This window comes from Phaethon aethereus (genome assembly GCF_964289735.1).
Source record: "Phaethon aethereus genome assembly, contig: HAP1_SCAFFOLD_646, whole genome shotgun sequence".
Taxonomy (NCBI): domain Eukaryota; kingdom Metazoa; phylum Chordata; class Aves; order Phaethontiformes; family Phaethontidae; genus Phaethon; species Phaethon aethereus.
In genome coordinates this window covers 1-16,066 of record NW_028114318.1, presented here as the reverse complement: position 1 = coordinate 16,066, position 16,066 = coordinate 1, and the positions used below count along the sequence as shown (strand labels likewise).

The following is a 16,066-nucleotide window of genomic DNA, read 5'->3' as shown; positions in this document are numbered from 1 at the left end:
TGTGGCTGCTCCGGCACCCAGTGAGGGAAGCGGGGCTGGGTGCCCACCCTGGCGCTGCCGGGAGGAGCCGGGAGCTCCCCGTGGGAGCAGGGGGGTCTCCCGTGGGCCCCCCCACGCGCGAGCAGACGCGTGGCAGGGGCCGGGGGCGCAGGCAGATGCACCCGGGCAGCTCCATCCTCTGGCAGCTGCCGGGGCCCCCGGGGAGGAGTGATGGCGAGCGGCTGCCGCGGGGGCGGGTTCCCCTCTCCACCTCCCCCGGCCCCCCGGGGCAGCCCTCCTGGCGCGGGCGGACGGGGGTCCCGGGAGCCCACCGGCCCCCGGCAGCTTTTAGTTCATTCGCGGGAGCCGGAATCAGGGTGCAATTAAGCAGCAGCAGCCGCCGCCTGCTCCCCGCAGCCAGATGGCGGTTACACAACGTGCCGAGGATTAGCCACCACCGCCAGGCCCCCGGCACCCCGGGCACGGCAGGCCGCGGCGAGCTGGCGGCACGGGGTGGCCGGCCACGACACCGGGGCTTGTGGCCGCGCTGGGACGGAGCCAGGGCCGAGGGGGGCCCTGGTCCGGGGCGGGGGGGGGGCCCTGCCCCGTGCCCCCCACTGGGAACCTCCCGGGGACCCCGTGTGCCAGGCAGGGTCCGTCCCAGCCGCGTGCCACCCCGCCACGGCGCCCGGTGCCCCGGCACGGGCAGCACCGCGTCCGGGACCACCCTGGCCAATGCCCCCATGGGGAGCGACAGGGACCCTCCCGGCCCCCCAGGGTGGGTGACAACAGCCACCCAGCGCAGCCAGCGACACCCCACACCCGCCCCGGCCGGCCCTCCAGCACCCCACCGGGCAGGGGCACCGGGGGACCCAGCCGTGCCCTCAGCACCCTCCTGCAGCCCCCAGCACCTCGCAGCACCTCCCTGCGAGCTCCAGCATCATCCCTGTGAGCTCCAGCACGGTCCTGCGAGCTCCAGCATCATCCCTGCGAGCTCCAGCATCATCCCTGTGAGCTCCAGCACGGTCCTGCGAGCTCCAGCATCATCCCACGAGCTCCAGCATCATCCCTGTGAGCTCCAGCACGGTCCTGCGAGCTCCAGCATCATCCCACGAGCTCCAGCATCATCCCTGCGAGCTCCAGCATCATCCCTGCGAGCTCCAGCATCATCCCACGAGCTCCAGCATCATCCCTGCGAGCTCCAGCATCATCCCTGCGAGCTCCAGCACGGTCCTGCGAGCTCTGGCATCATCCTGCATGCTCCAGCATCATCCCACGAGCTCCAGCATCATCCCATGAGCTCCAGCATCATCCCTGCGAGCTCCAGCATCATCCCACAAGCTCCAGCACTTCCCTGCGAGCTCTGGCATCACCCTGCAGGCTCCAGCGCCTCTCTGCGAGCTCCAGCATTGCCCCGCGAGCTCCAGCACCTCTCCGTGCCAGCTGCCGTGCAGAGCATCCTCTGGGCTCTGCCCGTGCCCCGGCACCGCCCGGCCAGCCCCGGCGGCGTGGCGGGCGCCCGCGGGCTCACCTGGGTGACCTTCTCGGTGACGTTGTGGGTGCGGTCCTTCAGCTTGGTGGGGGCGATGATCTCCTTCTCGCCGGGCGGCGCGGCCAGGAAGGCGTCCGCCTTGAAGTCCACGAAGTTGAGGGTGATCTGGGGGATCTTGCTGATGGCCCGGTAGCGCATCAGGTCCGAGTCGGAGGTGGAGTTCAGCAGGGCGCTCCGGACGCGGTGCACGGCCCCTGGGCGGGGGGACCGTCACCACGGGGGGCCACGGCCCTGCTGGCCCCCGCGGTGGGGGTCCCCGGGCAGGCCGCAGCGCCGCAACCTGACGGCGTGCCGATGTTTACCGTTAATGTAATTATTTCCCCCTTCCCTAATGCGCTTAACGGGATCGGGCGTTAACAAGGTAAGTGCTGCCCGCTCGGCGCCGCCAACGGCATCGGCGCCGCGGCAGGTGGGGCTGGGCGCTGCCGGGGGGCGGGGGGCCGCAGGACGGGCTGGGGGGTGGGAGCCCCCCACCCGGGATGGGCTGGGGGGCGTGCGAGCCCCCCGGCGCCGCGCGGCGCAGCCGGGCAGGGGCGCGCACCGGGCAGAGCGGCCGCACCGGGGCGGCCACGGGTTCCCCGCCAGGCGTGGGGGGCTCAGTGCCGTGCGGGGCGCTCAGGGCTGCCCCAGCCCGCCCCGCGCCGGGCGGGGGGGCCCGTCAGGCGCTGGAGCCGCTGGCAGCGCGGAGCATTACAGCGTCGAGGAGCCTGATGGCGACGGGTGCCGGCGTGGGACCGTGCCAGCACCGCTGCCGAGTCGCCGGCAGCTCCCTCCGGCTGCCGCTGCAGACCTGGCCCTAACGAGCTGCCAGCCCTAACGACTTCACCCCACGGCCGCACGCTGCGCCGGGGCGAGAAGCTGCGGGTGCCGGCGCTGGCACGCGCAACGCCCGCGGCGCGCCGGCGGCGCCGTACCGGTGCTGGAGCCGCGGTGCATGCTGGCGCCGGTGCTGGCGTGGCGGCTGTGGCAGCGCTTGTCGCCCTCGCCCTTCATGGTCTCGATGTCGTCGACGGAGGAGGCGCGGCGCACGCTGCGGAGGCTCTCGCGGGAGCGGCTCCGCGCCAGGCTGCAGTTGGAGAAGGCGGCGTGCAGGGCCAGGCGGTCGGCGCGCGGCGAGGAGTGGGTGACGGGCGGCTCGGGGGGCCCGTCCCCCATCGGCGCCGCCCGGTCCTCGGGCCGCGCCCCCGGCGCGCCGCCGGGCTCCAGCGGCGGGGTGGCCTCCCCGGGGCCGGCCTCGCCGCTCCGCTTGCAGAAGTCGACGACGACGGCGTCGGGCGGCTCCTGCGGCAGCGACTGCTTGCTGCCCGCCAGCGCCAGCAGCGCCGGCAGCTTCAGCCTGAAGGACCTGCTGCGCCCTGGACGGAGGAAGGGGCAGGGTCGGGGGCCGCTCGCCAAACCCACCCCTGGGCGCTGCCGGCCGGCGGTCGGGGCGCGTGCCGCCCTCCCCGCCTGCCGCGCGGCACGGCGCCGTCGGCGGGGCCCGGCGCCCCGCACGCGGGGTCTGCGGGAGCGGGGGGGTCCCGGCAGCCCCGGCGCCGCAGCCGGCGCAGCGGGCGCCGGCACGAGACGCCCGTGCCGTGCCGCGCCCGCGGCGCCGGGCCTACCTGCGGGGAACCAGTTGGCGGGGGCGACCCAGTGGTTGGCGTCCCCGCCGGGCGAGCCGGCGCGCTCCCGCTCCATCACCACCTCGAAGTTCAGGATGAACATGATGACGGCCCCATCCTCGTTCTTCACCGGCACCACGTCCACCAGGCACAGGAAGCAGCTGCCTGCGGGGGGGGCGGCTCAGCACCGCGGCGGCGCGGCCCCCCGTCCCTGCCGGGCACCCCCTCCGGCCCCCCGCCCCGGGGGGCCGGAACGCGCCGACTCAGCAGGGCGCCGGCCCCACCGCAGCTGCGTCATGGGGGAAACCGAGGCACGAGAGGGCGGGAGGGGCCCCATTGCCCCGGCGCCCCCCAAAACGCCCCAGGGACCGTGCGGGGGCCGCGGCGGGGGCGGCGCGGGGGCAGGCGGGGTGCCAGGCCGGGCTTAATCGGCTCAGGACTCGTTAACAGCCGCAGCGTTAATCCTGCTGCCGCAGCTGGGAGCTCAGCCGGGCCGGGGGGGCCGGGGGGGCCGGGGGACAGCGCGGGGGGGCGCGGGGTAACCGCTCCCGCGTGGGGATGGGGCAGCAGCCTGCCCCCCCGGCGCCCCTCACCCCGCGAGGGTCCCCATCCGCCCCGGGGCCGCTGGGGGGGGGCTCCGCAGCCCCCCGCCACGCGGCATCTCCAGCCCCTCCCCGGCACCCGCGACGGCCGCAGCGGGACGCGGGGCGGGGGGGCGAGCGTGTGACGCCGGGGCGGGGGATCATCCCCCCGCCGCAGCCCCGCACGGCGTCCCCCCGCTGGCAGCGGGCCCGGCAGCCTGCACCGGGGACCTGGCACGGCAGCCGCCAGCTGGCACCGGTGCCGGCCCCAGCCCCGCGTGGGGAATCCCTGCCCGCACGTGGGGCCGCGGCCCGGGGCCAGCGGCGCAGGAGGCGTGCGGCACGGCACGGCACGGCACAACGTGGCGCGGCACGGGCCGCAGCGGGGTCCCTGGCCGGGCCACCCGCCGCGGGGGGATTAGCGGCACCACACATGGCCACCCCGTGCCACCGGCGGCTTTGCTTCATCCTCACCCACCCGGCACCCGGCTCCCGCGGGAATCCTAATCCCCCTGATCCCCCGGCTGCCGCGACGCGCGCCAGCGCCGGCCCCCCGCCCTCCCGCCCGCGGCCGCCCCATCCCGCTGCCCACGGGGCTCCGGCCGTGGGGCGGGGGCTGCGGCAGGACCCCCGCGCCGGGCACACGCAGACCTCACCTTGCCGCCGCCGGCGCCTCCGGGCAGGGGGTCGGGGTCCCGCGGCCCCCGCCCCACGCGTCCCCGGGGCTGCAGGCACGCAGACCCCCACCCCACACGGGCCGGGGGGTCGCGGGGGGCCCTGGGCCCGGCCGTGGCCTCGGCCGCCGCGGGTCGCGGAGGGGCCCCCCCCGGTGCGTGCCCCCCCCCTCGGCCCCACCACCGAGCTCAGGGGCTGCGGCCCTTGGCACCGCCGCCGCCGCGCCGGCTTTATGCCTAAATATGGCTGTGGGCAGCAGCCGCCGGCGCGCGGGACGGCCGCGCCGCGCCACGCCACGGCGTCCCGGTCCGGCCTCCATGGCCACCGGCCGGCCCCGGCCCCCGCCACCCCCTGCCACTGGGCTGCCGCGGGGAACGGGGGCGCGCGGCTTTGGGGGCTTTGGGGGCAGGACGGTTGCGGGGTGCAGGGGGGTGGCGGGTGACCGGGTGGGGTGCAGGGCTGGGGGCACCGAAACCCCGGACCTACCCACGCCCGCAGCGCGGTACCGGCCTGGGGGAGAGGCAGGGGCTGTGCTGAGCCCCACGCCGCGACCCCCTGCCTGCACAGCCCCCCGTAGCGTCCCCCCGTGCCCCCGCATCACCCAGCCCCACACACGGCACCCCACACCCTGTCCCCCTCCCCTGGCCGTGGCCCCCGGCACCCGGCCCGGCCCCACACCGGCAGCTGCACCACCCGGCTGCCCCCAGCAGGGCCGGGGGCTCCCGCACCTCCCACGGCCCCCCGGCCCCGGGGACCTCGGCCACGAGTGACAGAGACCGAGTGTGCCCCACGGGGAGGGGGCTGCACGGGGCCAGCTCCCCTGCTCAGGGTGCGCCCTGCACCCCCGCTGCACCCACACCCCTCCAGACCTGCGCCCCAAACCCATCCCCACAGCCCCTCTCCCTGCCCCCCACACCCACGCGGACCCCACACGCTCCATCTCCGCACCCCCCCGCACCTCCCGCACCCGCACCCCAACCCCCCCTCTCCGGCCGGGGCTGCGCTGCTCCCCGCCACCGCCAGGGGGCAGCACTGGGCCCGCCCCAGCCCCACAGCCCGCCCCACAGCCCGCCCCACAGCCCGCCCCACAGCCCGCCCCACAGCCCCACACACACCGCCCCACAGCCCGCCCCACAGCCCGCCCCACAGCCCCACACACACCGCCCCACAGCCCGCCTCACAGCCCCACACACACCGCCCTACAGCCCGCCCCACAGCCCCACACACACCGCCCCACAGCCCGCCCCACAGCCCCACACACACCGCCCTACAGCCCGCCTCACAGCCCCACACACACCGCCCTACAGCCCGCCCCACAGCCCCACACACACCGCCCCACAGCCCGCCCCACAGCCCCACACACACCGCCCTACAGCCCGCCTCACAGCCCCACACACACCGCCCCACAGCCCGCCCCACAGCCCCACACACACCGCCCTACAGCCCGCCTCACAGCCCCACACACACCGCCCCACAGCCCGCCCCATAGCCCCACACACACCGCCCTACAGCCCGCCCCACAGCCCCACACACACCGCCCCACACCCCGCCCCACAGCCCCACACACACCGCCCCACAGCCCGCCCCACAGCCCCACACACACCGCCCTACAGCCCGCCCCACAGCCCCACACACACCGCCCTACAGCCCGCCCCACAGCCCCACACACACCGCCCCACAGCCCGCCCCACAGCCCCACACACACCGCCCTACAGCCCGCCTCACAGCCCCACACACACCGCCCCACAGCCCGCCCCATAGCCCCACACACACCGCCCTACAGCCCGCCCCACAGCCCCACACACACCGCCCCACACCCTGCCCCATAGCCCCACACACACTGCCCTACAGCCCGCCCCACAGCCTGCCTCAGCCCCACACACCGCCCCACAGCTCCTCAGCCCCACAGCCCACCCCACAGCTCGCACTGCCCCGGGGACCACACCCCACCCTGCGCCCCACTGCCCCGGGCACCCTGCACTGCGCCACACCACACACCCCACACCACGCACCCCACACCACACGCACCGCAGGCTGTGTCATGCCGTGCACCCCAAAACCACCGTGCACTCCTGCTGCACCCCCACCCCCTGCACCGCGCCACGCACTCCGACACCACGCAGCGTGTCGCGCGCCACACGCGGTGCCGCGCGGGGCGCCCTGTGCTGTGCACCCCCACACCCTGCACCCCGCGGCACACCCGGGCCGCAGCCCCCGCCGTGCCGCAGGACTCCCGCGCTCTGCGCCCCGGCACTGTGACCCGAGGGCCGGCCGGGCACCGGCACCCCGGACGCGGCACCGCTCCTCCCGGCAAAGCCCGCCGCGATCCCCATCCCGCGCTGCCATCCCGCGCCATCCCATCCCCGTGGGCCCCCCCGCCTCCCCGGGACGCCCCATGCCGGCGCTGGCATGCCGCCCGCTGCCCCCACAGGGCCGAGACCGCCGGCGCCCGGCCTGGCTCCCGCGACGCGGCGAGGGCGCGACCCTGCCCGGGCGGCCCCGGCAGTGCCAGCGGGAGCTGACGTGTCCTGATGCTCCTCACCGGCCTTCCCGGCCCGCGGCCGTCAAGCTGCCAGCGCGGTGCCAGCGCGGTGCCCGCGGCGATGCTTGGCTGGGCCGGGGAAGCCCTGCCGGCACGGGGGGAGCACACACACCGAGACGTGCCAGCGGTGCCGGGCAGGCAGGGACTGGGGGCCTGATCCAGCTCTTCCGCACCCTCCACCCGGCTCCCGGCCCGTGCCGGCGGACAGGGACACAAGCTGCTGCCGCCCCAGATAACACCAAAGGCCATCGGGGGGGGTCTCTGCCCCCTCCCTGGCCCGCTCCCTGCCGCAGACATGGTGCGGCACCGCGGCGGCTGCCCTGGTGAGCCCAAGGCCGTCCCTGCAAGGACGCAGCTCAGCGGCGGAGGGCTGCCGGGGCGGAGGAGCGGGGTTCGGGCGTGCCGCACGACTGCAAGAGCGCTGATGGGATGAATGATGGCAGCCGCGCCGGGGACACGCCGGGGCTGACAGGGCCCAGCCGCGAGGCCGGAGCCGGCAGCAGCGTGGTCCCTGCCCCACGGCGGCTGGAGCGATCAGGGTGCTCGGGGTCCCCCGGCACAGTGAGGTGGGGGACCCCTGGGGACCCTCCCCCCGAGCACCCCGGGTCCGCTCTCGCAGCACAGCCAGCAGTCCCCCCCCACGCCAGCCCCACGGTGGCAGGTCGCACCGGCGCTGCGGCGCGCTGCTGGCACAGGGCTGTGCCCGGTGGGGAGAGGGGATGCCCACGAGCGGCACCACCGCAGCCCACCGTGACAGCCCCTCGGGTACGGCGCCGAGCCGTGGGCACAGGAAAACCCCCGATCCCGGGGGCTGGACGCCACCGGGGCGCTCGGCTGCCTCCAGCGCCGCTCCTCCCCGGCCCCGCGCAGCCCTGCCCCACGGGCGAGGGCAGCCGGGTGTCCGCGGAGCCCCCCTCCCGCCCCCCTTCACGAGGGTGAAGGAGCAGCTCCCCGGCCACGGCACGCACCCGCTGCTGCCGCCTATAAATATCCCATCGGAAACACCGCGCTCCCCAGGGACGCGGCGCGGGCAGCGCTGCCGCAGCACCGGCCGCCCCCGCCGGCGCCTGCTGCCACACGCCCCGGGGCACCTCGGCCCGCGGGCAGCCCCATCCCCACACCAGGGGCAGCGGGACCGAGCTGCCCCCCCCCGCCCCGGGTCAGCCCTGGGGCTGGGGACCCCCCACATCACCCCCGTGACCCCCGTCCTGCAGCCCCACGGGTCCCACAGCAGCACCCAAGAGCCCAGGACGGGGAGGGGGCTGGCAGGGTGCTGGGAGCCCCCACGCTGCTTGTGGGGGGCAGCTGGGGGGGAACGGGGCATCCCGCGGCAGCACTGCCCTGGGAGCCTGGCTGGGGGGGCTCCGGAGCCACGGAGCACAGGCGGGCAGCAGGCGGGCAGCGGGCGGGATCCGGCTGCGGATGCTGCCCCGCAGCCGCGGTTCCCTGCAAGGGCCCCGGCAGGACCACGAGCCCCGTCCCCGTCTGCTGGCACGTGCCCACCAGCGAGCCGTGGGCCAGGCAATTAGCGCAGCCCTAACGAGGACTCATCAGGCGCTGCCTGAGCAGGGCCGCGGGGCTGCCCACGTCGCCGGGAGGGAGCAGCCACGTGCCGCCTGCGCCCTGCCAGCCCCGGGCGCCGTGTGCGGGTCCAAAGTGCACTGATGCCAGGTGTGTCCCCCTCGCTGCCGTGACCCGGCTCCCGGCCCCGGCAGTGCCAGGCACTGCCGCGCCCGGCTGCGCTGGCAGCACCGCAGAGCCGCGGCCAGCCGTGGCAGGATGGCGCAAGGGCAGTGACCGGGGTCCACCTGCAGAGCCCTCGGCAGCTGCCCCAGTCCCAGCCGGGCCCCAGAGGCCCGGCAGCAGTGGGGAGCCGAAGCCGTCGTGGCTCCACGCGGTGGCTGCTGGCAGAGCCGGCACGGGGCCGGCAGCTGGGAACCAGCTTTGTTTACTCTGCACGCCGGAACCGGGGCCGGGTGCCGAGAGCCGGAGACAGCTGCCACGAGGGCCGGGACACCTGGCGCAGGCACCGGCGGGGCCGCAGCGTGGGGCAGCCCCAGCACCGCCAACATGGGGCTGCCAGCACCAGCCCCGGCCTGGGCACGGCGTGGCCCAGCACCCACCTGCCGGCACAGCCACCCGGTGCAGGGACCCCGGGACCGGCAGTGCTGGCGCGAGGCAGGGGGTGCAGCACGGCCCCAGTGCCCAACCTGGCCGGTGACCCCTGCACGCAGCCCCGCCGGGACGGCGGCACCGCGACGCCCGGTACAGGCTCGAGCCGCACGGCCCCGACGCCCGACTGCAGGGCTGGTCACGGCGCAGCGCCCGCGTCCCGCCCGGCCGGGGGGCGGCCGGGGGGCGGCCGGCCCCACGGGAGGGGGCAGGCTGAGCGGCGCCACGCGTCAGCAGCCGACACAGGCAAGTGAAGCCACGCGGCAGAGCGGGGGCAAGGAGGACGGGGGCTGCCCCCCCCCCTTGCCGGCACTCAGACCACGCTGCCCTGAATCGTGCACCCCCCCCGCTCCCTGTCTCCGTCCTCTGGGGCAGCGCGGTGCCCCCGCACCCCACATCACGCCCGCACTGCAGTCCCCTGCGGCGGGTCACAGCGCGCCGCTCCCCGCCCACGGCCCCAGCCCCGCGGCGCGCGGCTTCCCGGCACCCCGATCGGCAGCCTCCCGGCACCGTCGCCCCGCTGGGAGCCGTCGCGGCAGCCGGGGAGGGCTGCGGACCCCGGCAGCGCCGGTGGGGCGGGACGAGTCCCCACCACGGCACGCAGGCCCCAGCCGCCGGTGCCAGGCTCCCGCCCGCGCCGGCGCCACGCGCCACCCGCGGCGCGACGAGGCCCGGCACGGCCGGCGGACGGGCGGCGCGCGGCGGCCGCTAACTCAAGGGTCCGTCGACGACCGCCGTCGGCCCCGCGCAAGTAACGGTCAAGCCCCGCCGGCCGCGGCGGCGCGGGGTCCCTACCGTCCTTGCGGTAGAAGCAGATCTCCACCTTGCGCTCCTCGGCGCCCAGCAGCGCCTGGGCGATCTGGGCGGCCGCGCCGCGCTGGGTGCGCGGCCCGTGGAGGAAGTCGCAGGTGCTGGGCTTCTGCATCACCTCGGCGCGCGAGTAGCCGCACAGCTGGCAGAAGCCGTCGTTGCAGTAGATCACGGCGCAGTTCTCCACACGGGCGTTGGCGATGATGAACTTGCGGCCTGGGGGCGAGGGGAGGCTCAGCCCCGCGCCCCCCGGGGGGGCTTCGCTCCCTCCGCCGTCCGTGCGCCCCTCCATCGCCGGCCTCCCCCCCCCCCCCCCCCCGCCGCGGCCCGGCGCCCCACGAGCCGCCCCGCTCGCTCCCCCGGGGACCCCCGCAAGCCGCCGGCGCCGCGGGGCCCCGCCCCGCCCCCCCGGGAGCCGCGCCGCAGCCCGGGGGCCCCGCCCGCGCCCCCCGCCCCACTCACTCTGCCCCTCGAACTTGCGGATGATGGTGTCCAGGAAGGTGTTCTGGGGGGCGACGTGCCCCCGCCGCACCGGCATGCTGCCCGGCCCATGGGCGGCGCCGCGCCCCGGCCCCGCGCCCCGGCCCCGCGCCGCGGGGGGTCCCGCTGCCCTTGAGCCAAGGACGGCGCCGGCGGGGCGGCTCCGGGGGGCGCGGCCGGGCCCGCCTCGGCCGGGGGCGGCGGGGTGCGGGGCGGGGGGAAGGCCGGGCCCTGCCCGCCCGGCGCGGTGCGGGTACCGGTGCGGGTACCGGTGCACCCGCGCTCTACCCGCTCGGCGCGCGGCGCGGCGGGCGCAGCATCGGCCTTATTTAGGCAAGGAGCGGCCGGGGGGGACGGAGCCCCCGCCTCGCGCGGCCCGGCCGGGCTCGGCTCGGCTCGGCTCGGCTCGGCTCGGCTCGGCTCGGCTCGGCTCGGCCGGGCTCGGCTCGGCTCGGCTCGGCTCGGCTCGGCCCGGCCCGGCCCGGCGGCGCCGCGCGCTGACAGCCGGTCCGCGGGGCGGGGCGAGCGCGGGCGCAGCCAATGGCCGCGGGGGGGCCCCGCCACGCCCGGCCCGGGGGCGCCCATCGGCCCGGCCCGGGGATCCCCGGCCCCGCCTCCAGGCGCCCCCAACCGGCCCGCCCCTCCCGCCGTGCCCCCCCCAGGCACGGCCGCCCCCCGCACGGCGCCCACGGACCCCCCATCGCCCCCGGGCACCCCCCGCGCCCCCGCAGGTCACCCCGACAGCCCCCGCTGCCCCCCCCGGCCCCAGCGCCCACCGCCTGTGCTGCCTGCCCTGCCCTCCTGCCTGCCCTGCCTGCGCTGCCTGCCCCCTCGTGCTCAGCACCCCAGACCCGCACCCCCTGCCCCCCCCACCTGCCCCCTCAGGGCCCGGGAGCGGCAGCCCCTGCCCACCCCCGTGCTCCTGCCTGCTGCTGCCTGCTGCTGCCTGCTGCTGCCTGCCTGCCCACAGCCAGGCCACAAACCGGGACAGGTGGGGTGCTGAGATGCCAGGACGCCGGGGCACCGGGACACTGGGGCAGTGGGACACCGGGGCACCGGGACACCGGGACACTGCGACATTGGGATGTCCAGACACCAGGACACCAGGGCACCAGGGCTCAGGGCCCGGTGGTGCCGGTGCCAGCTGCTGGTGTCGGGCAGAGGCTCCAAGCAGAAGCACGAGCCGGGCCCTGGCGAGGGGGCTCTCCCGGCCCCCAGCTGCCGCAGGCCGTGCCGGCCCCGTGCCCCGCACCCATGGGCCCGCCCCACCCCCTCGCTGTGGGATCAGTCCCGGGGAGCTGCCCTGCGGTCCTGGGCACCGGCCGGCCTTGGTCCCTCCCTCCCCCGCTCCTCAGCGGGGTCACGCTGGGTCACGTGGGGTCACACGAGGTCATATGGGTCAGGGTCACTCTGGGGTCTGGCCGTGGCAGGGCCCATGGGGTGCAGGTCCATGCTCACCCCGTGCTGGGTGCTTCCCAGCCCCCATCCCACTCCCCCAGGCAGCACCGGCCGCCCCCCCAGCGCCCCGTCCCGCTCCGGGGCCGGCACCGGCCCCCCAGACCAGGTCCCCATATGGCCGGTGCTGGTCCCAGTCCTGGTGCTGGTTCCAGTCCTGGTGCAGGGTCCCAGTTCTGGTTCCAGTGCCGGTGCTGGTCCGAGTGCTGGTGCTGGTTCCAGTCCCAGTCCTGGTGTTGGGTCCCAGCTCTGGTCCCAGTGCCAGTTCTGGTCCTAGTCCCAGCACAATTTTTGATCCTGGTGCTGCCCTAGTCCTGGTACTGGTCTCAGTCCCAGCCCAGGGTTGGATCCCAGTCCCAGCCTGGTGCTGGTCCTGGCCTTAAGGCTGGTCCCCAGTCCCGGTGCTGCGTTCAAATGCTGGTCCCAGTGCTGGTCCCAGTGCTTGTCCCAATTCCAGTGCTGGGTCCCAGTCCCAGTCTCGGTCCTCGTTCCAGTCCTATTCCTAATTCCAGTCCAGTCACAGTCCTAGTCCTGGTGCCAGTCCCAGTCCCAGTGCTGGTCCTGGTCCAGCCCCAATCCCAGTCCCAGCTGCAGTCCCAGTCCCGGTGCTGATCCCAGTCTGGTCCTGATTCCACTGCGGAGTCCCAGTCCCAGTCCTAGTCCCAGACCCAATCGCACTTCCAGTCCCAGTCCAGACCCAGTCTGAGTCCAGTCCCAATCGCAGTCCAGGCCAATTCCTGGTCCCAGTCCAGTCCAGGTGCTTTCCCCAATCCCAGTCCAGCCCCAGTCCCAGCCCAGTCCGGTCCCACTCCAGTCCCAGTCCCACCCCGTCCGTCGGGCTCTGTCCCAGGTGCTGAAACTGCCGCCCGGCCCGTATCCGGTACCGGGGCTGCGACCGGCGGGACGGGGCCCGGCTCAGCTCAGCTCAGCCCCGCACGGCCCGGCACGGCCCGACTCAGCTCAGCCCAGCATGGCACGGCTCAGCTCAGCCGGGCACAGCCCAGTTCTGCTCAGCCCGGCCCGGCCCGGCCCAGCCCAGCTCAGTCCAGCTCAGCCGCAGCCCCGCCCAGCCTCAACCCAGCCCCGCCCAGCCCAGCCCCAGCCCAGTCCGGCCCAGCTCAGCCCAGCGAGTCCGGCCCGGCTCAGCCCCAGCCCAGCCCGGCTCAGCCCAGCCCCAGCCCAGCCCCAGCCCGGCCCAGCCCAGATCAGTCCAGCTCAGCCCAGCCCAGCCCAGTCCAGCTCAGTCCAGCCCAGCCCAGCCCAGCCCAGCCCCAGCCCAGCTCAGCCCCAGCCCAGCCCAGCCCAGCTCCAGCCCAGCCCAGCCCCAGCCCAGCCCAGCCCCAGCCCCAGCCCCAGCCCAGCCCAGCCCAGCCCAGCCCCAGCCCAGCCCAGCCCAGCCCCAGCCCCAGCCCAGCCCAGCCCAGCCCAGCCCCAGCCCAGCCCAGCCCAGCCCCAGCCCAGCCCCAGCCCAGCCCAGCCCAGCCCAGCCCAGCCCCAGCCCAGCCCAGCCCAGCCCAGCCCCAGCCCAGCCCAGCCCAGCCCCAGCCCAGCCCAGCCCAGCCCAGCCCAGCCCCAGCCCAGCCCAGCCCAGCCCCAGCCCCAGCCCCAGCCCCAGCCCAGCCCAGCCCAGCCCCAGCCCGGCCCAGCCCAGATCAGTCCAGCTCAGCCCAGCCCAGCCCAGTCCAGCTCAGTCCAGCCCAGCCCAGCCCAGCCCAGCCCCAGCCCAGCTCAGCCCCAGCCCAGCCCAGCCCAGCTCCAGCCCAGCCCAGCCCCAGCCCAGCCCAGCCCCAGCCCCAGCCCCAGCCCAGCCCAGCCCAGCCCAGCCCCAGCCCAGCCCAGCCCAGCCCCAGCCCCAGCCCCAGCCCAGCCCAGCCCAGCCCCAGCCCAGCCCAGCCCAGCCCCAGCCCAGCCCAGCCCAGCCCCAGCCCAGCCCAGCCCAGCCCCAGCCCAGCCCCAGCCCAGCCCAGCCCAGCCCAGCCCAGCCCCAGCCCAGCCCAGCCCAGCCCAGCCCCAGCCCAGCCCAGCCCAGCCCCAGCCCAGCCCAGCCCAGCCCAGCCCAGCCCCAGCCCAGCCCAGCCCAGCCCCAGCCCGGCCCAGCCCAGATCAGTCCAGCTCAGCCCAGCCCAGCCCAGTCCAGCTCAGTCCAGCCCAGCCCAGCCCAGCCCAGCCCCAGCCCAGCTCAGCCCCAGCCCAGCCCAGCCCAGCTCCAGCCCAGCCCAGCCCCAGCCCAGCCCAGCCCCAGCCCCAGCCCCAGCCCAGCCCAGCCCAGCCCAGCCCCAGCCCAGCCCAGCCCAGCCCCAGCCCCAGCCCAGCCCAGCCCAGCCCAGCCCCAGCCCAGCCCAGCCCAGCCCCAGCCCAGCCCCAGCCCAGCCCAGCCCAGCCCAGCCCAGCCCCAGCCCAGCCCAGCCCAGCCCAGCCCCAGCCCAGCCCAGCCCAGCCCCAGCCCAGCCCAGCCCAGCCCAGCCCAGCCCAGCCCCAGCCCAGCCCAGCCCAGCCCCAGCCCCAGCCCCAGCCCCAGCCCAGCCCAGCCCAGCCCCAGCCCGGCCCAGCCCAGATCAGTCCAGCTCAGCCCAGCCCAGCCCAGTCCAGCTCAGTCCAGCCCAGCCCAGCCCAGCTCAGTCCAGCCCAGCCCAGCCCAGCCCAGCCCCAGCCCAGCTCAGCCCCAGCCCAGCCCAGCCCAGCCCAGCCCAGCCCAGCCCAGCCCCAGCCCCAGCCCCAGCCCCAGCCCAGCCCAGCCCAGCCCAGCCCAGCCCAGCCCCAGCCCCAGCCCCAGCCCCAGCCCAGCCCAGCCCAGCCCAGCCCAGCCCAGCCCAGCCCAGCCCAGCCCAGCCCCAGCCCAGCCCAGCCCAGCCCAGCCCAGCCCAGCCCCAGCCCAGCCCAGCCCAGCCCAGCCCAGCCCAGCCCCAGCCCAGCCCAGCCCAGCCCAGCCCCAGCCCAGCCCAGCCCAGCCCCAGCCCAGCCCAGCCCCAGCCCCAGCCCCAGCCCCAGCCCAGCCCAGCCCAGCCCAGCCCAGCCCAGCCCAGCCCAGCCCAGCCCAGCCCCAGCCCAGCCCAGCCCCAGCCCCAGCCCCAGCCCAGCCCAGCCCAGCCCAGCCCAGCCCAGCCCAGCCCCAGCCCAGCCCCAGCCCCAGCCCCAGCCCCAGCCCAGCCCAGCCCAGCCCAGCCCAGCCCAGCCCAGCCCCAGCCCAGCCCCAGCCCAGCCCAGCCCAGCCCCAGCCCCAGCCCCAGCCCAGCCCAGCCCCAGCCCCAGCCCAGCTCCAGCCCAGCCCAGCCCCAGCCCAGCCCCAGCCCCAGCCCCAGCCCCAGCCCAGCCCAGCCCAGCCCAGCCCAGCCCAGCCCAGCCCCAGCCCAGCCCAGCCCAGCCCAGCCCAGCCCAGCCCCAGCCCAGCCCAGCCCAGCCCAGCCCAGCCCAGCCCCAGCCCAGCCCAGCCCAGCCCAGCCCAGCCCAGCCCAGCCCCAGCCCAGCCCAGCCCAGCCCAGCCCCAGCCCAGCCCAGCCCCAGCCCCAGCCCCAGCCCCAGCCCAGCCCAGCCCAGCCCAGCCCAGCCCAGCCCAGCCCAGCCCCAGCCCAGCCCAGCCCCAGCCCCAGCCCCAGCCCAGCCCAGCCCAGCCCAGCCCAGCCCAGCCCAGCCCCAGCCCAGCCCCAGCCCCAGCCCCAGCCCCAGCCCAGCCCAGCCCAGCCCAGCCCAGCCCAGCCCAGCCCAGCCCAGCCCCGCCCCAGCCCAGCCCCGCCCCAGGCGGCTGCCCCGCGGGGAACACGGGTGGGGCGGGGGTCAGGCAGGGGGCGGCGGTCAGGGGCCGAGCCGTGGGACGGGGGGAGGCTGTGGGGCAGGGGCCGAGCCGTGGGACAGGGGGGAGGCTGTGGGGCAGGGGCCGAGCCGTGGGGCAGGACGAGCTCTGAGCCCCCCGCCTGCCCCCGCTCTGAGCCGAGTCCCCGCCTACCCAGCGGGGCAGCCAATCGGACGAGGGCTCTGCAGTGACGGACAGGCCTGTCCCGCCCCCGGCGAGCATGGCGGGGGGGCAAACCCCGGGGAGCGGGGGCTCGCTGGGACCCCCACCCCGCCGAGGGGTGACCGGGACCCCCAGGTCCCTGGGGCGTCCCCCGCTGCCCTGGCCCCCACCCGCGGTGCCCGGCCCCCTCCGCCCGCCCCATGCCCCCCTCGCCCCCCCCGCCCCCCGGCCGCGCCCCCCCCCGCGCAGGAAGGAACCACCGGCCTA

General features: G+C 77.2%; 1 protein-coding gene across 1 annotated transcript; it reads right to left on the bottom strand.

Moving 5' to 3' along the window:
• Positions 1-1,348: 1,348 nt before the first annotated feature.
• LOC309416099 (voltage-gated inwardly rectifying potassium channel KCNH2-like) lies at positions 1,349-10,453 on the bottom strand (the record flags this gene model as incomplete). Its single annotated transcript, XM_082015675.1, has 5 exons — positions 1,349-1,725; positions 2,446-2,886; positions 3,136-3,300; positions 9,901-10,131; positions 10,378-10,453. The coding sequence occupies 5 exons, from the start codon at positions 10,451-10,453 to the stop codon at positions 1,349-1,351; spliced, it is 1,290 nt and encodes a 429-aa protein (XP_081871801.1).
• Positions 10,454-16,066: the final 5,613 nt, after the last annotated feature.